Genomic DNA, 21,586 nt, shown 5'->3' with positions numbered 1-21,586 from the left:
TGTCAGATGAACCGGATTCGGGACAACCGAAGAAAGTTGCACCTTTGCCTCCCCGAGCCGAAAGCCAAAAGCTGGTTTTGTATCTTAAAAGTCATCACCAAACCCAAGGTGACCTGGATTTTCTTCTACATTATCTTCTAGGAGTTTTATATTTTGCACCTGTGATCTCTTCAGGTCTGTGATCCATTTTAAGTTAATTTTGCACCTTCACAAAAAGTGTGAAGTGTGTAGTGTGTGTAGATTTATCATTTTGTATGTGATGGCCAGTTGTTACAGCTACATTTGTTGAAATTACCACTGCCCCTTTGTCAAATATCAGTTGAGTATACTTACGTGAGTATATTTGTGGACTCTCTGCTCTGTTCCATTGGTCAATTTGTTTATTCTTTTGCCAATACCACTTTGTCTTGATTACTGTAGCTTTGCAGTATGTCTTGAAGTCAGAGATTGTCATTCATCTAACTTTGTTCTCCTCAATGTTGTGTTAGTTATTCCGGGTCTTTTGCCTCTCCATATAAACTATAGAATCAGTTTGTCAGTATCTACCAAGCAAATTGCTGGGGTTTTGATTGGGATGGCATTGGGTCTATAGATCAAGTTGGGAACGACTGACAGTCTTAACTATATTGAGTCTTCCTATCCATAAACATGGACTATATTTCTCCATTTATTTAGTTCCTTGATTTTGTTCATCAGTTTTGTAGTTTTCCTCACAAAGGTATTATACATAGTTTGTTAGATTTTCACCTAAGTATTTCATTTTTATGGATGCTATTATAAATGATATATATTTTTAATTTCAAATTCCACTTGTTCATTGCTAGTATGCGGGAAGGCAATTGGTTTCCATATATTAATCTTATATTCTTCACCCTTGCTATAATCACTTACTAGTGCCAGGAATTCCTTTTTTTTTTTTTGTCATTTCTTCAGATTTTCTATATAAACTAACATGTGATCTACGAATAAAAGACACTTTTATTTCTTTATTCCCAATCTATACCTTTTATTTCCTTTTCTTGTCCTGATGCATTACTTAGAACTTGCAGTTCAAGGTTGAGAAGTGGTGAGAGGAGACATCCTTGCCTTGTACCTGATCTTAGTGGGAAAGCTTTGAGTTTCTCACCATTAAGTATATTAGCTCTAGGTTTTTTGGTAGATATTCTTTATCAAGTTGAGGAGGTTCTAGCAAATTTTTCATTTCGGTTTATTGTACTATTCTACCCCAAATTTCTTTTTTTAAAAAATATTATTTGAGAGAGAGAGTGTGGAGGGGAGGGGCAAAGGGAGAAGGAGAGAGAGAATCCTCAAGTAGATTCCCCACTGAGTGCAGAGCCCAATGTCCCAGGACCCTAAGATCATGACTTGAGCTGAAATCGAGTCAGATGCTTAACCAACTGAGCCACCCAGGCACCTCTCTACCCCTAATTTCTATTTCATTATTTATTTTTTTAAAGATTTTATTTTTATTTATTTGACAGAGAGAGAGAGCACAAGCAGGGGGAGCAGGCAGAAGGAAAGGGAGAAGCAGGCTCACCAAGCAGGGAACCCGATGAAGGGCTCAATCCCAAGACCCTGGGATCATGACCTGAGCTGAAGACAGACACTTAACGACTGAACCACCCAGGTGCCCCTCTATTCATTTTTTAAATAATTTTTGTTTCTTTATTAGTGTTCTCTATTTGGTAAGACATCATTTTCATATTTCTTTGAATTCTTTTTTTTTTAATATTTTATTTATTTATTTGACACAGAAAGAGAGAGAGAACAGCAGGGGGGAGTGGCAGGCAGAGGGAGAGGGAGAAGCAGGCTCACCGAGCAGGGTGTCCGATGCGGGGCTCAATCCCAGGACTCTGGGATCATGACCTGAGCCGAAGGCAGATGCTTAACAACTGAACCACCCAGGCACCCCTCCTAGAATTCTTTAGACATAGTTTCCTCTAGTTCTTCACAAATGAGATCAAGGGTCGCATGCTCTACTCACTGAACCAGCCAGCTGCCCCTAGTTCTTATTTATAATAGCTGATTTAAAGTCTTTGTCTAATAAGTCCAATAGCTGGGCTTGCTCTGGGACAATTTTTATTGATTGCTATGTTCCCCCTGTGTATAGCTCACAGTTTCCTGTTTCTTTGAATTTCTCATATTTTTTGTTGAAAACTGGGTAACTTTTTATTTTTATTTATTTATTTTTAAAGATTTTATTTATTTATTTGACAGAGAGAGAGATAGCAAGAGCAGGAACACAAACAGGGGGAGTGGGAGAGGGAGATGCGGGCCTCCCGTGGAGCAGGGAGCCCGACGCGGGGCTTGATCCCAGGACCCTGGGATCATGACCTGAGCCGAAGGCAGACATTTAACGACTGAGCCACCCAGGCACCCCAAAAACTGGGTAACTTTTTAAAAAGATTTTATTTTTAACTGGTCTCTGCACCCAATATGAGGTTCAAACGCACAACCCCAAGATCAAGAGTTGCATCCTCCACTGACTGAACCAGCCAGGTGCCTCCAAAACTGGGTATTTTTTTAAAGGTTTATTTGTTGGGGCACCTGTGTGGCTCAGTCAGTTAAGCATCTGACTGTTGGTTTCTGCTCAGGTCATGATCTCAGGGTCCTGAGATCCAGCCCTGCATCGGGCTCCACGCTCAGCATGGAATCTGCTTGTCCCTCTCCTTCTGCTCCTCCCCCTGCTCTCTCTCATAAATAAATAAAATCTTTAAAAAAAGATTTATTTATTTTTATTTTTTAGGGAGGGGGGAGCATGAGTGGGGGAGAGGGGCAGAGGGAAAGGGAGAGAGAGAATCCTTAAGCAGACTCTCTGCTGAGCACGGAGCCCAACAAAGGGCTCAATCCCAGCACACCACGATCATGACCTGAGCTGAAATCAAGAGTCGGACACTCAACCAACTGAGCCACCCAAGCATCCCAAAACTGGGTATTTTATTTTATTTATTTATTTATTTTTAAGACTTTATTTATTCATTTGACAGAGAGAGAGACAGCGAGAGAGGGAACACAAGTAGAGGGAGTGGGAGAGGGAGAAGCAGGATTCGCTCTGAGCAGGGAGCCCTATGTAGGGCTTGATCCCAGGACCCGGGGATCATGACCTGAGCTGAAGGAAGACGCTTAACGACTGAGCCACCCAGGTGCCTCCAAAACTGGGTATTTTAAATAATATAATGTGGCAACTCTGGAAATCAGATTTCTCTAACCATGGCTTCTTATTATTGCTGCTTATTTGTTTATCGACTTTCATGAACTAATTCTGTAAAGTCTTATTTTCTTTGTCATATGTGGTCACCAAAGTTTCTGCCTGGTTTGCTTCGTGGTCTCCTACTTTTTGCCAAGGGTTCAGGCAAGACTTCAATGCTCTGGCAGTTTATTCTGCCTTATCCCTCACTTCCTGCTTGAGGAAGACCTCCAGCTCACCAGAGTTGAGGGATTGGCGCCTTCTCAGGTATTTCCTGGATGTACTCACAGTTCTGTAAACATATGTGAATTTCTAGATCCTCAGGTAACGTCAGAGATCTTCATAGCCTTCTATTGACAGTTCATTCCCTGATATTCCTCTTAAGTGTTTTAGCCAGCCTCTTGTTTGCATCAGCTGGTGTTCCTGCCTCAAGCAGCTGGGATGTCAAATAATTGGCTGCAAAGTGTTTAGACAGACAAAGTAGAGTTTCTCACTATGTGAGCTTTGAATCAGGTCAAATAAAGACTAGCCCTATGAATGGGACTCTTACGGGGAGCTTCCAGGCAGATCTGAGAGTGACAGTTCTCTAGGGCGAGGGCTGTTTGGGAGTTCCACACCCATGCTGCCCCCTCTAGTGGCTACTAGGCCACTGGTTTTCAAAGCGGCTGTAGGTGTGAGGCTTTGGGAAACTACCATAGAGTTGGGAAGAGGAGGATGGGGACAAAGCTGGTCCAAACACCACCAAACTCATTGTTCCTACTAGCATTTGGCCATTTTTTGGGAACATTTTTCTTGGACAGATTCTCCTTTGAGTGTTGAAAGCTTTGGTTTCTGGACTTCTAAATAATTGATTTTTGACCATTTTTGCCCGTGCTATTGCTTTTATGGAGAAGCAGATTTTCAGATGTCTTTCCTCTGCCATTCCAGAAGTGCATCTTCAGACTTCTATTTTAAGACGTACAAAGCTTTAGGGGTGCCTGGGTGGCTCAGTCATTAAGCGTCTGCCTTCTGCTCGGGTTTTATGATCCCAGGGTCCTGGGATCGAGCCCCGTGTCGGGCTCCCTGCTCCACAGGAAGCCTGCTTCTCCCTCTCCCACTCCCCCTGTTTGTGTTCCCTCTCTTGCTGTCTCTCTCCGTCAAGTAAATAAATAAAATCTTAAAAAAAAAAAAAAAGAAGTACAAAGCTTTAAATACTACGGTCACCCATAAGAAAAATGATCTTTGAGCCTACAGTCTGCCCTTAACGTGAAGAAGTAAAAGTTATTTTGGCTTCCTGGATGTTTTTCCCTTACAGCAGAGTTTAGGTCCTTACATAACGTGAATGTGAACTTTCAATTCCTAGAAAAAATGGTGATTTGGGGGTTTTGTGCTGACTCACATCATCCTCTTGGGTCGAGATATAACATAAAACGAGAAGTTAAAAATTTTAATGACAAAGTTGTTATAAAATATAATTTTCTTATTAATAACACAACCAAGGCTAAGGCTGTTTCCAGACAATACTTTTTTCTGTTTCCCGTTCTCCAAGATCAGGCCCTATATTCAGAATAACAAAACTATCAAGGCATCTTTTTCACCAAAATCATCTTGGCACTTCCCAGATAGCTGCTAGAATACACAAAAACTTTGCTCTCTCACTGCATGGCTCTCATAAGTGAAGAAGGATACAAGGAGCGATGCTAAAAATAATTAGGTGTAGTTGGTATGCTCCATGCTTTTAAAATTAGTGTATCAGTATTAGAAAGAGCTGCCCTGTTCATGGTGTCCACAGTGTAGAGAAAGATGTCAAAGCAGAGAGGAGCTCATCCTTTCTAGAGGACTTTTTTTTTTTTTAAGATTTTATTTATTTATTTTGACAGAGAGAGATACCACGAGAGAGGGAACACAAGCAGAGGGAGTGGGAGAGGGAGAAGCAGGCTCCCCGCTGAGCAGGGAGCCCGATGCAGGACTCGATCCCAGGACCCTGGGATCATGACCTGAGCTGAAGGCAGATGCTTAACCGACTGAGCCACCCAGGTGTCCCTCTAGATGACTTTAATACAGGGTATAGTGTTGTGACTGAACGTTCAGTGGCTGCAAACCTTCCCAAATGGGTAAAAGCATACTCATCTTCACATGCCATGGCTTGCATGATGACTGTCAACAAATGTATTTCCAAGATAACTTTATGCCTTAGTTTAAAATAAATTGTTAGGGGTGCCTGGGTGGTTCAGTCAGTTAAGCATCTGACTCTTGATTTCGGTTCAGGTCATGGTTTCAGGGTCTTGAGATGGAGCTCCACATCAGGCTCTGTGCTCAGCACGAGTCCGTTTGAGACTTTCTCTCCCTCTCCCTCTGCCCCTGCCCCCCATGCTCTCTCTCTCAAATAAATAAAACCTTTTAAAAAAATAACTTTTTATTGGGCGCCTGGGTGGCTCAGTTGCTTAAGCGACTGCCTTTGGCTCAGGTCATGATCCTGGAGTCCCTGGATCGAGTCCCACATCGGGGTCCGTGCTCGGCAGGGAGTCTGCTTCTCCCTCTGACCCTCCCCCCTCTCATGTGCTCTCTCTCATTCTCTGTCTCTCAAATAAATAAATAAAATCTTTAAAAAAAATAACTTGTTATTATCAATAGTAATTTTGGTGCACATCTTACAAAATAGACTGTAAGGCCCTCAAGATTTCTAAATGTATCCACTGTCCATATCACCCAGAGCTCAAGGAGATGAGAGAGGACAAATAGAATTATCAACAATAGTGGGTTGGGAAGACTAACTCTCCTTCCCCAGGTTCTAATAGTATGTCCTCTTCAAAGTAACCATCAGGGGTTCCTGGGTGGCTCAGTTGGTTAAACGTCTGCCTTTCAGCTCAGGTCATGATCTCAGACTCCTGGGAGAGAGCCCTGCATCGGGCTCCCTGCTCAGTGTGGAGCCTTCTTCTCCCTCTCCCTCTGCTCTTCCCCCTGCTCATGCTCTCTCTCTCTCATATAAATAAATAAAATATATTTTTAAAAGATTTTATTTATTTAACAGAGAGACACAGCGAGAGAGGGAACACAAGCAGGGGGAGTGGGAGAGGGAGAAGCAGGCTTCCCTCAGAGCAGGGAGCCGGAAGCGGGGCTCGATCCCAGGACCCTGGGATCATGACCTGAGCCGAAGGTAGACGCTTAACGACTGAGCCACCCAGGTGCCCAATAAATAAAATATTTTTTAAAATAGAGTAAATAAAGAGCCATCAACTGAGGCCTCATGAAATGCAGCAGTCACTAGTAAGTTCATGCTCTGTTGCATTACACCTCAATGAAACTTCTCTCTTTCACTCTGATATGGGACATTAATAGGTTTCTAGACCATTTTGTCTGGTCAACAAGGAGTTCCTATTCTCTCCTTCTGTCTTCCTAAAGATCCTACCATAATTAATAGGAGAACAGACTCATGGGTCTGACATCACCACCATAACTAACCCTTGGGTGATTCAACCTATCAGAGCTCTGAGACGAGATTTCCAGAAAAATTCCAGCCCTAAAATGAAAGACTTCTATGGAGGGAGATGCTAACCCACAAAAGGTAATAGGAATAATTTTAAAGGAGTTAGTGAAGTTGATGGAGACATGGTTGTGGTTATTGTGCTGGTATTTTTGGTAATGTGCTTCATGATCTTTTTTTGAGTAGTCATATGATGTAGCCCTTTTTCTTTCCCCTGGCTCTGGTTTCTAACCCTCAATTTAGTAGACCCTACTTGTGCCAACTGGAATAAACACTCTCTCTAAAAAAATCCTTGGTCGATGGGCCACTCTCCTAAACATCTCTACAATACATCTGGTATTGTCCATATCATACCAAGCTCATGTTCCCTCCTTGATTGTTGCATTGTTCCAACTAATCTCTCAAAGTTTATGATGGGATAGTTTGGCTCAGATGATAGATTTTTATGGAGCCAGATATTGAATTCCTTAGAATATGTCCCCTCATGAATGTGCCCCACAGAAATCCATAATCATATAAGATTCTCTGTATGCTACCATTGCAAGGGAGAGTATTATATAGGTAATCATTCATTCACTCATTGTACATATCATAAAATTTACCCATTAAAGTTTACAAATATTTTGCCAAGTGAGGGGTGCCTGGGTGGCTCAGTCGGTTAAGTATCTGCCTTTGGCTCATGTCATGATCTTGGTCCTGGGATGGAGCCCTGCATCGGGCTCCCTGCTCAGTGGGGAGCCTGCTTCTCTCTCTCCCACTCCTCCTGCTTGTGCTCTCTGTCAAATAAATAAATAAATAAAATCTTTAAAAAATATTTTGCCAAGTGTTACAACCTCACCATAAATGAGTTTAGAACATTTTCATGCCCCCTTATGTTCATTTATAATTAATCTTGGTTCCGCAGTCTAGCCCCAGGCAACCACTAATTTACTTTGTATAAACTTGCCTTTTCTGGAATTTTCATAAAAATAGACTTTCACTAGCATAGTGTTTAGCTTGTGCCAGTAGTTTGTTACTTTTTATAGCTGAATAATATTCCATTGTATGGATACAACACATTTTGTCTATCCATTCCCCGGCTGATCAACATTTCAGGTTATTTCATTTCTTGAGCTATTCTGAATAATGCTTCTATGAACATTCATGTACAAGCCTTTATGTGGGGATGCCTGGGTGGCTCAGTTGTTAAGCCTCTGCCTTTGGCTCAGGTCATGATCCTGCGGTCCTGGGATCGAGCCCCGCATCGAGCTCCCTGCTCAGTGGGAAGCCTGCTTCTCCCTCTCCCTCTGCTGTTCCCCCTGCTTGTGCTCACTCACCCTCTCACTCTCTCTCTGTCAAATAAATAAATAAAATCTTAAAAAAAAACAAGTCTTTATGTGGATATATATTTTCATCTCTCTTGAGTAGTTGCTTAGAAGTGGAATTGCTGGGTCTTAAGGCAGTTTTAAGTTGTTTTGAAACTACCACAGTTTTCCAAAGGGCCGTACCATTTTACATTTCTGTCAGCAGTGTATCAGGGTTCCAATCTCTCCAACCTCGCCAACATTTGTTATTGCCTGCTGTATTTATTAAAGACATTCTAGTGGGTGTGAAATGGTATCTTACCGTGGTTTTAATTTGCATTTTTCTAATGACTAACGGTGTTAAGCTTCTTTTCACGTTCTTATTAGCCATTTGTGTAACTTCTTTGATGAAATGTCTGTTCGTTTCTTTCGCCCCCTATTTGAGTTGTTTTCTTAATTATTGAGTTGTAAGTATTTTTTTATATATTACCGATACAAATCCTTGATCAGATATGTTTTCCAGATATTTCCTCCAGTCTGTAACTTGTCTTTGAATTTTTTTTTTTTTAGGATTTTATTTATTTATTTGACAGAGAGACAGTGAGAGAGGGAATACAAGCAGGGGGAGTGGGAGAGGGAGAAGCAGGCTTCCCGCTGAGCAGGGAGCCCGATGCGGGGCTCGATCCCAGGACCCTGAGATCATGACCTGAGCCGAAGGCAGACACTTAACAACTCAGCCAATCAGGCGCCCCTGTCTTTGAATTTTCTTAATGGTATATTTTGAAGTGCACAAGTTTTGAATTTTGATGCTATCCAACTTATCTGTTTTTTCAGTGATAGACTGTTTTTGGTCCAACAGAAAACAGTCCATCTGTAGAATAGGTAGAAGCTTTAATCTAAGAAATCTTTGCCTAACACAAAATCTGGAAGGTATGCTGTTTTCTTCTAGAAATTTTATTGTTTTAGCTGTTACATTGAAGTCTATGATCCTTTTGAGTTAATTTTCTGTATGAGTTGAAGGTCTAAGTTCATCTTTTTGTGTGTGGATAATCAATTGTCCCAGCACATTTGTTGAACAGACTATTCTTTCCCCCAGTGAATTGCCTTAGCACCTTTGTCAAAAATCAATTAACTATAAATATAGGGATTTATTTCTGGACTCAGTTCTGATCCATTAATCTCTATGTCTATCCTTCTGCCAGTACTACTGCTGAGGAGATCTTAATATGGAAAATTATTAATACATTCTGCAAGCTAATGACTCCTCAGAATTTGAGGATGACCAACTCCAGAAAGTGGGACACAGACTAGTATTCTCATAAATGGCTCAGAAACAACACAATAGGTCTTTAATAAGGTATGTTGGCTTGAATTGATACTAATTGTTTTAAAACAAGATTTTATTTATTTGAGAGAGAGAGAGTGAGAGCAGGGGCAGGGACAGGGGCAGAGGGGGAGGGAGAGGGAGAAACTGTCAAGCAGATTCTGGGCTGAGCCAGAAGCCTGACGTGAGGCTCAATCTCACAACCTGAGCTGAAACCAAGAGTTGAGCACTCAACCGAGCCACCCAGGCCCAAGGTGATACTAATCTTAAATTTCACTAATTCTAACACATCTATAAACAAGTCCCATTTGTAAATAGTTATCACTGGTTCTGTAGAAAATGTTGGCCTTGCTTGTAAGACTACTAGGATGGTGGCCAGTGGATTGCTCCACTCTTTTTTTTTAAAAAGATTTTATTTATTTATTTGAGAGAGAGAGAGAATGAGAGAGAGCACATGAGAGGGAGGAGAGTCAGAGGGAGAAGCAGACTCCCCGCCGAGCAGGGAGCCCGACGCGGGAGCCCGATGCGGGACTCGATCCCGGGACTCCAGGACCATGACCCGAGCCGAAGGCAGTCGCTCAACCAACTGAGCCACCCAGGTGCCCGATTGCTCCACTCTTGATAGTTTTTTGCAGAGGTTCACAGAGCTGGTTCTCTTTCTTACCTGAATCTGAAAGATTAAATTTGTCACCACAACCATGCCAGAAATATAAACTGACCATAACATAACAAGGTCTTTGTAGTGGTTATTAGGTCTTTGACAACCATTCTCATTGCCCTGTCCTTTCAAGAACTTGTTAGCATTGTATTTTCCTGGCCTCCTTGAAGTTAGTCATGGTCATGACTTGATTTGGCCATCAAAATCAGTGTTGGGTGGGACTTTTAAAAGCCCATATGGAATTCGTCAGGTTTCCTAGTCCTGTCTCACGGAAGTGTGCAATAAGATGGAGCCTCCTGCAGCCTTGGTCCCTGAGTGACGTGCAGGCTATCCCAGATTCCCCACAGCAAGCACTGTCGCTTATATAAGAAATGTTAGTTGTCCTGGAAATATGTGATATGTTACTGTAACATAACCTAGCTTATTAGAACTGCTACAAACTATACTTAATGTGAAAACACGGCCTAAAAATCTGTCAGATCGTTCATTTGTAAACAGCTCTAGGAGTCTAGGTTTGGGTTCCACTCCTGGCTCTGCCAGATGGGCTCTAGCTCAGCTTCTCTGGTCAAGCATGAGGTCCATTATCCCTTCAAGATACACATATTTACCCACTCCATGGGGCAAAGAGCTTGTTCTCAAGAGCCAGACTGCCTGAGGTGGAATCCCAGCTTTTATGCAGGGGACAGTTTTTGTTGTTGTTGTTGTTGTTTTTAAGATTTTATTTATTTATTTGACAGAGACACAGCGAGAGGGAACACAAGCAGGGGGAGTGGGAGAGGGAGAAGCAGGCTTCCCGCTGAGCAGGGAGCCCGATGTGGGGCTCGATCCCAGGACACCAGGATCATGACCTGAGCTGAAGGCAGACGCTTAACGACTGAGCCACCCAGGCACCCCCACAGGGGACAGTTTTAGCCATGTTTCTTAACTTAGGTGGCTGTTTCCACATGTGTACAATGTAGACAACAGTGTCTATACCCTATAGGAATACATATAAAGCATTTAGGACAGTGCCTGGTAGAGAGTGCTTTGTGGGTATTAGCTGTTAGTGAGGAATGGCTCTTGCTGGCCCTCTTCACCTCTACCCAGCCATCCATCCAGAACATGCTGGGCACAGCCATTCCCCTCTATTCTATCAGAGAGCTGAGCACTGGGCAGAACAGTCAACCCTGGAATGCTTGGGTCCAATTCAAATGATAAAACTCTGGGCCTGGCTGTAGATTTAAGCTGTAGTGAAAAATGAAATTGAGAGGCACCTGGGTGGCTCAGTCAGTTAAGCGTCCAACTCTTGGTTTCGGCTCAGGTCATGATTTCAGGGTTGTGAGATCGAGCCCCACATCGGGCCCTGCGCTTAGCACGTAGTCCGCTTCAAATTCTCCCTCCCTCTCCCTCCTGCTCTCTCTCAAATAAATTAAATAAATAAATAAATAAATAAATAAATAAATAAATAAATAAAATCTTTTTTTAAAAGGCAATTGAGAGCTATGAATATGTTCTAGGTTACAAGAACAGTTCAACATCTAGAAAGTTCATAGAACTGGAACTGACCAAGTCTAACTGGCTTCAATCAATGGGAACTGGGAAGCAAACGTCACATTCCCACTCACACCCAAATAACTCATGTAACACATGGTGGGTGTCTGGTTTATTCAAACCGTCGGTCAGAGCCCCATCCCTGGCCAAGGAGCAGGAAGTGATTGGCCAGGAGCTGTGGGGCTCAACAGGGGAGGACTGGGCAGGTATCAGAGGGTAAAAGGGGCTCAGCCGAGCAGCCAGAGTTGCTGCATCAGGGCCAGGCTGAGCAGGAGAGGCTCCAGCCCTCGGGGCAGGGCCCCGGCACTCATGGCCAGGGCATAGAACCTCGCCACCTCCTCGTTGGGGTTGCCCTGGGCCGGGTCGAACCACATCTGGATGCAGCGGCCGCTCCCTCGGCTGTAGTTGCTGAGTTTGTAGGAGTGACTCCAGATTTCACGGCACAGAGCAGCCGATGTGGGGAAGTAGAAATGGAAGGGAAGGCAGGCGGCTCCCGCTGGGCACTGGTTATAGCCTGTAGGGAAGATGGGAGACCTTCAGCCACTGGGCCCAGAATTAGCTTTGCTTCCACCAAGCCCACAGCCCCAAATATTCCTATGCGAGCCCCACACCCCACACTTCCACCTCCAGATCTCTCCCTTCCCGCCCCGCCCGGGCCCTCACCTGAGGTCCAGTCCCAGCCCCTGTGCCAGTTGCTCTTGCAGGTGTAGGAGGTGCGACAGTCCTCCCACCATTGCTGGCAGTCCTCTTTGCACAGGGGCACGTCCAGGATGCGCTCCTTGCGCCAGCTCTGGTTCACCTGGGTGGGAGGTCAGTAGAGAAAAAGGGCTCAGGTTCATGATTCTCAGCAGCTCAGCCCTGAAGAGACCCAGAGCTGGAGAGGCAGCCTGACGAGAGGTCTGGGAAGCTCAGCTCCTCTGTAAAGATGGGGGTCCAGGGAGGACACTCATACCTCCTGGATCCAGGGCCCCAGGTTAGGGGAGCACTCATACAGGCAGGTGTCCTGGATGAAGTGCCTTTTGCAGGCAGGTGTCATATGTCCGCAATGGTCCCAGTTGAATTTGTACAGGTAGGAAATATCCTTATGGGCTTCCTGGCTGGTGTTGGCGAAGCAGCAGGAATTCTTCTTCCAGGGGCTGCACTGGGTGGGGAAGACACAGGGACTAACTCCCACACCCGGCACACCCACAATATTCCCACGTGCAGCCTCGCCCCTTTTAGTCTTTGATCCCCCAAGGCAGTCAGTCTTCCAGGGCAATGCTTGCCATTGGGAGACCCTCTTCAGGGGCAGTGCAGGCATTATGAAATTCATTAATTCAAATCTTTATTGAGCTCCTACTTCCTCTAACCCAGAGAGTAGAGACATGACAAGGAACACTTCTCACAGGATACCTACTTTGGAAAGAGATTAAAGCAGGAGAGAGGGATGGGGAATTGCAGCTTTCTAGAATGGTCAGAGATGCCTCACTGAGAAGGTCACAAAACACCAGGAGGTGAGGAAGCAAGTCAAATAAATTAGAACCTCAGAATAGATCTAATTACAGATATACTCAAAACACTGAATAAATGAAAACCCATAGCTTAGAATGCAGTATAAAAGCAAAATATTAAAGTGTGCACTTTAGGGGCACCTGGGTGGCTCAGTCGTTAGGCGTCTGCCTTCAGCTCAGGTCATGATCCCAGGGTCCTGGGATCGAACCCTGCATCGGGCTCCCTGCTCAGCGGGAAGCCTGCTTCTCCCTCTCCCACTCTCCCTGCTTGTGTTCCCTCTCTCACTGTCTCTCTCTCTGTCAAAAAAATAAATAAAATCTTTAAATAAATAAATAAATAAATAAATAAAATAAAATGTGCACTTTATTTTTAGAGAGGGATTGTGCACACACATATGCACAAAAGTGGGGTAGAGGCCGGGAAGGAGGCAGAGGGAGAAGGAGAGAGAGAAGTCCAAGCAGGCTCCACACTCAGAGTGGAGCCCGATGCAGGGCTGGATCCCACGACTCCAAGATCATGACCTGAGCTAAAATCAAGAGTCAGAGCCTCAACTGACTGAGCCACCTGGGCGCCCCTAAAATGTGCACTTTAAAAACAATATATAGGCTGAAGAAGTTAAAGTCAAGGCTGCTCCAAGTATCCAAGTTACACCATCACTCAGCTGTAGGCTCAGTGATTCAAAGCAATGCGATCACTATCTGCTAATGAGGTCAAGATGAACGTTGACATATTGGAATGCATTTTGCAAGTGGCTTCCCTTTTGTGTTTTCTTTACAGTTATGGCATCATATTGATTTTTTTAAACATGTAGACAGGTTCAGGATATTAAAGGGGTTGTGGTAAAACAATTGTCATAGAAAGGAGACCTCAGGTCCAATAAGCAGGTCAAGAACCCCAGAGGAAATGTTTGCTAGATGCGTGAATCAAGGTGCCTCACACCCAGCCTTACGACTGTGAGAAATCCAGTCGCTGGGGCTGGCAGAATAGAAGCCACGATGTGCTGTGGGTACTTTCTCCTCTCAAGACTGTTAGCGGGGTCAGTTCCAGCCTAGACTCTGAAATCAAAATGAACCCCTGGGCTGGGTCGCTCCAGTGTCATTTCCCAGGCTCCTCTCTGGACATGCTTCTGGGTTTGTGTGCCCCGGAAATGAAACCACCAAGAAGCTGAGCTCTTGGTGTCGTACTGACAACATGGGGCACTGAGCATGTGGCAAGCCGATAGGTGCCCACAGTAGTACAAACTCAAGGCCTCTCAGGTGGCCTTCCTGCCTCCACCATGGATGGACTTGGACGCTTCTATTCCCGCCTTCGTCTTCCTGAGTTTGCTCCTCCCCACCCCAGACTGGCCCTCTGCCCACCTGCTTATGCAGCTGGTCCTCCGGGCTTGGCTTTTCCTTGTGGTGCTTGGCGTCCATACAGACACTGAGAAGCTCAGTCCTGGGCCGGGCTGCCCATACTGCGGCCACCCCCACCAGAAGGAACAGCAGCTGTGTTCTCACCAGCTGGGCCATGTCAGTCTCTGAAGGAAGAGCTGTGGTCAGTGGCACCACGGAAGGCAGAGGTGGGGCCTCCAGGGGGGTGGAAACAGCCCCCGGTAGGTGGAGCCTCCGTGAAACCTGGGCCTGGTCCCGCCCCACCCCTACCCCTCAGTCTTCCCAGCCTCAGGGAGGGATGGGATCAGACACCACCCCCTGGAACAGTGGGTCCTTGCTCGGGTCACTCAGGTTACTGACTTCTCCAGGTGGAAGGGATCAAGTGATGAAACTAAGGGATGGGGTTTGGGCAAAATGCAGAAATAGCCAGGAGATTGCCATAGGTCCACAGTCTCTTGTTTTGAAATCCTTGGAGGCAAATGTTTCAGAATTTAAAATATTTAGGATTTGGTAAAAGATAATACGATTTACATGCACAACAATCAAGCACCCATTCTGTGGTAAAAGAGTTACACTGGTGGGTTAAATAAAAACTATAATAACAACAACAACAACAACAAATTATAATAACCTCACATTGATTCTCAGGTCAGATTTTGACACCAAATCACTTTGTGCAAACTTTGACAATGATCTTAGTTTTGGAGCTTCAGATAAGCTGCAGACCTATGTTTAGAAAAAACAAAAACAAGGGGCTCCTGGGAGGCTCAGTCTGTCAAGTGTCCGACTCTTGATTTCAGTTCAGGTCGTGATCTCAGGGACATGAGATCAAGGCCCACGTCGGGCTCTGAGGTGGGAGTGGAGCCTGCTTGGGATTCTCTCTCTCCCTCTGCCTCTGCCCCTCCCTTCCCTCTCTGAAAACCCAAACCAGAAACAAACAACCCCCAACCTTGGTTCCATCCCTTCCCCAGCCTCATCATTTGGTTTCTCCCAGAGGTCCTGTGACATGGGTCATTGTCACAGGGCACGGAGGGCTGGGGGTGGGTATGGGGAGCCAGCTGGACAGCCTCCAGGCCTCGGGAGGTTCCCATCCCCTGGCCACAGAGCTGGCCTCCCACCTTTGTGGCACCTCAGCCCTCTGAGCTCAGACCCTGAACCTGGAGGTGACTGACTGTTCCCTCACCCCACTGGTCACCAGGCACCTGGGCTCTCCTAAACTTTGGCATGTTTCCCACAGCTCCCAAAAGCATATGCACCCCTTTGCTCAAAGCTGCCTTGTCTCCACAGTGCCCCATGTCCTATGGAAATCGGGCTTCTTCCTGGGCCTCCTGGATGGGGCCAGAGCTGGCCGCCTCCAGGCTGACTGCCCAGCAGGGCTCAGGGAACCTGGAACTGAATTCCCGCCTCACTCCCCAACTCGCCCCTCACCTTCCCACCATCCAAGATTCTACTACACTATTTATTCTCGTGTTCATTCATTCTCTCCCCTGCTAATTCATTCATTCCAGGACCCAATCATCCTTCTCATGACCAAATCACTCACTGATCTGCGAGAGCAGAGGACAAATCTGTATTCTGGGGAGCACCAGGTGACTCTCTGGGGAAACAGTCCAGCAGTTTAGAGCACAGGGGGCCAGAGGAGCCTGTCCACAATTTCAGTCCTAACAGAAAGCCCCCGCCCCAGGCTCCGTGGGCCCCACCTGGCTGGTCAGCAGTTTTTCTTACTGCGGTTGCTTTCTAGAGCTAGAGCTCTCCTCTCGTGCAACCTACATCACCCGGCAAGCCACTCCCCACATTCCTAGTCTCTGCTTCAGATCTTGGTGCAACTCTCCACCCCCACCACCCCCACCAGCCACCATCACCCTCATCACCCTGACCACAGGTGCCCTAGGGCCCCAGACTTGAAGCGCGCTAAGGACTTGGCACTGTGCTAAAAGGCAGGAGCCCATCGGTTGTAGTTCGGGGGTGGACACTAACTTACAGTTTTAACCTTGGCCAGGCCCTGCTCTGCTCTGGGCCCTCAGCCTCCACTTTTGGATTCTCTGGGATTTAGGCCAAGTGGATCCTCCTGGTTCAGCAAATTCTTTAACACCTGCTGGGGGCACTATGGGGTGTGTTGCCTCTACTGAGGGGGTGGGGAGTGGCATACCTGGGAGAGGAAGTGGTTCCCGGTCTGGCTCAGGCTTCTGCTCTGCTCTAGAGTCCCCCTTGCCCTACTTTGGGGCACAGACGAGGTTTAGTGGCCTAGGAGACGGGCAGTAGGGCAGGCAGTGGGGAATGTGGCCCAGGAGTGGAGCCTGGGATCGGGCGAAGGCCACTCAGCAGTTAATTATTGCACGCTAATTATTGTGGGCACTAGCCAGGCCTCCATGGGAGGTGGGTGGATTCATAGTGCAGACCTAAAGCCACTCCCCAAGTCCCACTTACCCCTTTTTCTCCCCCAAACTCAGGTCTGATAAAACCTGGCAGCCCGAGATGCTGGGATCCTTTAAAATAATCCTGTCCACTTCCAACCCCCTGTCCTTCGTATACAGATGAGAATGAGATCCAGAGACTCAGGACAGAACCAACTGCAGGGCGAGGACTGGAGTGCATGCTTCTAAGCTCCCAGGCAGCTGTAGCGAGTACAAAGCTCCCCAGTTCCCAACACAGAGATCCACCAACTCCTCCAACCTCACCAGCCCCAGGCATTACCACCAGCCAAATCAGACATTCATATGTCCAGCCCCTCTCCCTTCCCCCTGGCACCCACCCACACAGGTGTCCCTTCTACAGCATCTGAGAGTCAGGTCTCCGGGAGACCCCTCCACCACGCCCACCCCAGCCAAGGACAGAAGCCTTCTTTTTACCATGGTGGTACCACTGGCGGGGAAAGGGAAAAGCAGAGGAGCAAATTTGGGCAAGAAGAAATGCCGAGCTCCATTTTGTCACGGTGCCTGTGTGCCAGCCAGGGAGAAGTGGTCATGGAGTCAAAAGCCCCGGGGAGGGTACAGGTTGGATACGTATGTGGCAGCCATCGGCCTAGGGACAGCAATAGAAGTTTAAGGAAAATGGGGCCTCAGCACTGTGGGGAAGGCCACAGGTCTGGGCCCATGGAACAGGATGGGGATGGGCTTGCTGGAGAAGCAACGAAGCCCTGAAGGGCCTGTAAAGAAATGGACTCCCAGAAGACCTCCTCCCTCCCTCCCTTCCCCCACCTCAAGCCCTGTTTTACCTCTCCCTCAGGGCGATCCTTACTTGAATCCTGTGACAAGCAGGGAGGGTTAAGGCTTCAGAAGATCTCAGCAAATGAAGGGCCATCGGACTCCTCAGACCTCTCTTCTGGCTTTATAAGACCAGGCAGCCCTCTCCAGATTGGAGAAGAATGACCAGAGATCTAAGAATGCCTGCAGGAGGGAACTCCTCCAGATGGAACTTGCCCCTACCCGGCATCCTCCACTCTGCCCTGGGGACTGATCCTTAACTGGGTTTTGTGGCCTCTCGACTAGGAGAGGAAGACCCTGGGCCCTGAGGGCTTCAGAAGTCACCAGCTAATGGGAGGTGAGATGAAGGTGGAGTTCTGATCTGTGGGGAGTTCCTTCCCCTTTGTTGAGCCTTCCTCTGAATCTGGGATCTGGGTGCTGGGGCTGTCTGACCTGCAGGGAGGGGCAGGGTGAAGCAGCCACCTTTGATCCTGGACTGGAAGTTTATTTTTTTTTTTTTTAATTTCATTTATTTATTTGACAGAGAGAGACACAGTGAGAGAGGGAACACAAGCAGGGGGAGTGGGAGAGGGAGAAGCAGGTTTCCCGCTGAGCAGGGAGCCCGATGTGGGACCCTGGGATCATGACCTGAGCCGAAGGCAGACGCTTAACAACTGAGCCACCCAGGCGTCCCTGAACTGGAAGTTTAATATCAGCCAGGTGAGCCATCGACATCCTATAGACCCCAATCTGTAGGCTGTGCTATCACCAAAGATAACAGGAAGGTGTTTGACGGGCGCAGGTGGAGGCCCCAGGCAGCAGGGAGTCGGGGTGGGTGAAACTGGAGCTTTCCCTGCCCGCTGCTAGCCTGCCCCCTATTTTCTCAGCTGTGGAAATAGCAGTTCCCAGGCAGCCAGGAGAGGCTATGAATTCAGATGTGAGTCCCATTCCAAGCCAGATTCTTCCACAAAGAGAGAAACGAAAGCTCCGTGAGAGGCCCTCAGGGCATCAGCCTAAGGATTGCAAATCCAGTGTTTCTCCTCTGACCTCAGTTCCGGCCCTTGCCTTCTTAACTTCTATTTCAGCCACCTAGAAATTTCTGCTTCAACTTCCATCCTACCAAGCCTTTGTCCTTGTTGAACCCTCTCCATGGAATGTTGTTCCTCCCGCCATTTTCTGCTTGGCAAACATGACTCCCCTGGAAGCCTTCTCTAACCTCCCCGGGCTCCCATAGACTCCTTGTGAGTGTTTGTCTTGTTAGGGAAAAGCAGATGACAAACACAGCAGATAATAGGTATTTGTACAAAGGGACGAGACAGATGTGATAAGAAAGTGCTTGGATGACCTCTTTTGGTTCGTCAGAAGTCATGTTAGCGGGGAATCATAGGTTGAAATCTAAGTGACTACAAGGAGCCAGCCCACAGAGGAAAAAGGAACATTCCAGGAACACAGAAAGAATTGCTGGCACAAAGGCACAAAGTGAGAAGTGTGAATGGAGCTCACCTATGGGGTGTGGAACAGAACGATTGGAAATGAGCTTTAAGTCCGTCTAAGTCGGCGTGGAGGGCAGGGCTCTCTATGCCGTTGAAGTTTGGCTTCTCCAACAGATACCATGGGAAAGCATTAAAGGGTTGGCGAGGGACTGTCACATAAGACATTTTTTGGTGTTTGTTTTACTTTTTAAAAAGTGTCCATCAGATAATGAAACTTGTGGGTACCAGTATGATGGTCAATAGGATATCTCCAGTTCTCAATATCTGCCTATATCATACTTACAAATTACAAAGGGGGAAAAAAGTAGTGGAGAAACCTGACGGACCCAATCTCACCCTCAGGAGTGGGTGAACTCACCACCATACGCCTTCTGTTAGGATGCACTGAGAATGACACAGTATTGCCTTGGGGATATTCATGCCAAAAATGCGTAACCTCAGTCTAATGAGGAAGAAACCGATAAACCCCAAATGAGGGATATTCTACAATGTAACTGGCCTGTGCTTTTCAAAAATGTCAAGGTTCTAGAAGAACCCCTCTCCCTCAAATATCCATCAGTAGGAGACTGAGTTAAATGTGACATATACTACATAGACTGGAATATTGCCCAGCGATTGAAAAGAATGGGCCCAAACTTAGTAGATCAAAAAGGAAGATCTCAGAAACTGTGTTCTCATGATAAGACACATGGCGCATGAAAACCACACCAAGATGGTCTTTTCCCGGGGCGCCTGGGTGGCTCAGTTGTTAAGCGTCTGCCTTCGGCTCAGGTCATGATCTTAGGGTCCTGGGATCGAGCCCCCCATTGGGCTGCCTGCTCAGTGGGGAGCCTGCTTCTCCCTCTCCCACTCCCCCTGCTTGTGTTCCCTCTCTCGCTGTGTCTCTCTCTGTCAAATAAATAAATAAAATATGAAAAAAAAAAAAAGATGGTCTTTTCCCACCTATCAGCTTAGTAGGAAATCAAAAGTTTGACCGTATCCTGGGAAACAGTCACTCATCGCTAGTGGGGGGGGGAGGGCACACTGATACACCCCTGTAAAGTTGTAACTATCAAAATTATAAATCCATATACTTCTTGACCCAGCAATTCCTTTTCTGGAATTCAAGTATAACATTCTACCATGCATAAAATTAGTCACTGCAGGGGCATCTGGGTGGCTCGGTTGGTTGAGCATCCGAGTCTTAGTTTCCGCTCAGGTCATGTAGGGTCCTGGGATCGAGCCCCACATCGGGCTCCACGTTCAGTGTGGAGTCTGCTTGAGACTTTCTCTCCCTCTCTGTCTGCCCAGCAACTGTCTCTTTTAAAAAAGGGAAGCAATGCAGTTGTTCATCATTGGGATTCCTTACCTACTACCACCACTAATATCTGCACCCTAGTCCACATCTAATAAGGGAAAGAAAGGGAAGGAAACTTTCTCACCAGGAGCCTGAGAATTCATCTGTCAGTCTCTGCCCACCTTCTTTCCACCCAACCCCATATCCCCTTGTAGTGTGGGACTGATGAATTTGGCATGGGGGGAAGCCTGGTGAAGAAGTAAGAGCCTCAGACTAAGGAGTCAGCTTCTACCTCCTACTTGCTGGTGAACTTCAAGCTAGTCACAGTCCCTCTTTGGGCCTCTCAATAGGAATGATAAAGCAATGAAGCATGTCCCTCCAACCCACTCATCCCCAAATTATTATTATTTTCTTTCTAAGATTTTATTTATTAATTTGACAGAGAGAGACACAGCGAGAGAGGGAACACAAACAGGGGGAGTGGGAGAGGGAGAAGCAGGCTTCCCAAAGAGCAGGGAGCCCGATGCGGGGCTCGATCCCAGGACCCTGGGATCACGACCCGAGCCGAAGGCAGATGCTTAACCACTGAGCAACCCAGGTGCCCCATCATCCCCAAATTATTTACAAGACACAAGATACACATGGATCTATTAAAATAGGCTGTCAGAGGAACCCCATATGACCCATGTTGGATCAAGAACCAATGACCAGGGCATTGTGAGGTCCCCTCATCTGAGAGTGCTGAGCTCAACTGAGGCCAGGTCACCCGGGCTGGGCCAGGTGCAGACTAGGAAGGTGTGCAGTGGGAGGGGCTCAGCCGAGCAGCCAGAGTTGCTGCATCAAGGCCAGGCTGAGCAGGAGAGGCTCCAGCCCTCGGGGCAGGGCCCCGGCACTCCTGGCCTGGGCATAGAACCTCGCCACCTCCTCATTGGGGTTGCCCTGGGCCGGGTCGAACCACATCTGGATGCAGCGGCCGCTCCCTCGGCTGTAGTTGCTGAGTTTGTAGGAGTGACTCCAGAGGCCCTCACACAGGGCTGCAGGCGTGGGAAAGTAGGTCTCAAATGTGCGGCAGGTGGTCCCGGTTGGACACTGGTTAATTCCTGCAGGCGGAGAGGGCGTGGACACAGACATTCAGCCCCTGGGCCCGAAGCTGGTTTCTGGCCACCCCCAAATCCTCCAACCCCACTTGCGTCTCCCCCCACCCCCCAGGCCCTCACCTGAGGTCCAGTCCCAGCCCCGTGCCAGTTGCTCTTGCAGGTGTAGGAGGTGCGACAGTCCTCCCACCATCGCTGGCAGTCCTCTTTGCACAGGGGCACGTGCAGGAAA

At 47.1% G+C, this 21,586-nt stretch overlaps 2 protein-coding genes across 4 annotated transcripts; both read right to left on the bottom strand.

The window, feature by feature from the left end:
- Window positions 1-11,540: 11,540 nt before the first annotated feature.
- On the bottom strand, window positions 11,541-17,731 carry LOC102729082 (folate receptor alpha). Of its 3 annotated transcripts, none has more exons than XM_006745707.3 (5): window positions 17,547-17,612; window positions 14,295-14,455; window positions 12,398-12,586; window positions 12,109-12,244; window positions 11,541-11,959 (listed from the first exon to the last, which is right to left on the bottom strand). In XM_006745707.3, the coding sequence occupies exons 2-5, from the start codon at window positions 14,445-14,447 to the stop codon at window positions 11,673-11,675; spliced, it is 765 nt and encodes a 254-aa protein (XP_006745770.1). In that variant the 5' UTR covers window positions 14,448-14,455; window positions 17,547-17,612; the 3' UTR covers window positions 11,541-11,672. The 3 variants fall into 3 exon arrangements, with proteins under 3 accessions (XP_006745770.1, XP_030897673.1, XP_030897674.1); XM_031041813.2 differs by having other exon boundaries at window positions 17,524-17,589; XM_031041814.2 differs by lacking the exon at window positions 14,295-14,455 and having other exon boundaries at window positions 17,547-17,731.
- Window positions 17,732-21,051: 3,320 nt separating this feature from the next.
- On the bottom strand, window positions 21,052-21,577 carry LOC102729382 (folate receptor beta-like). The gene is made up of 2 exons (XM_081798774.1): window positions 21,478-21,577; window positions 21,052-21,360 (listed from the first exon to the last, which is right to left on the bottom strand). The coding sequence occupies exons 1-2, from the start codon at window positions 21,545-21,547 to the stop codon at window positions 21,074-21,076; spliced, it is 357 nt and encodes a 118-aa protein (XP_081654900.1). The 5' UTR covers window positions 21,548-21,577; the 3' UTR covers window positions 21,052-21,073.
- Window positions 21,578-21,586: the final 9 nt, after the last annotated feature.

This window comes from Leptonychotes weddellii, chromosome 11 (genome assembly GCF_054177405.1).
Source record: "Leptonychotes weddellii isolate Sample4059 chromosome 11, ASM5417740v2, whole genome shotgun sequence".
NCBI classification, from domain to species: Eukaryota; Metazoa; Chordata; class Mammalia; order Carnivora; family Phocidae; genus Leptonychotes; species Leptonychotes weddellii.
The sequence above is the reverse complement of the archived record's forward strand: the minus strand, read 5'-3'. Positions and strand labels throughout refer to the sequence as shown.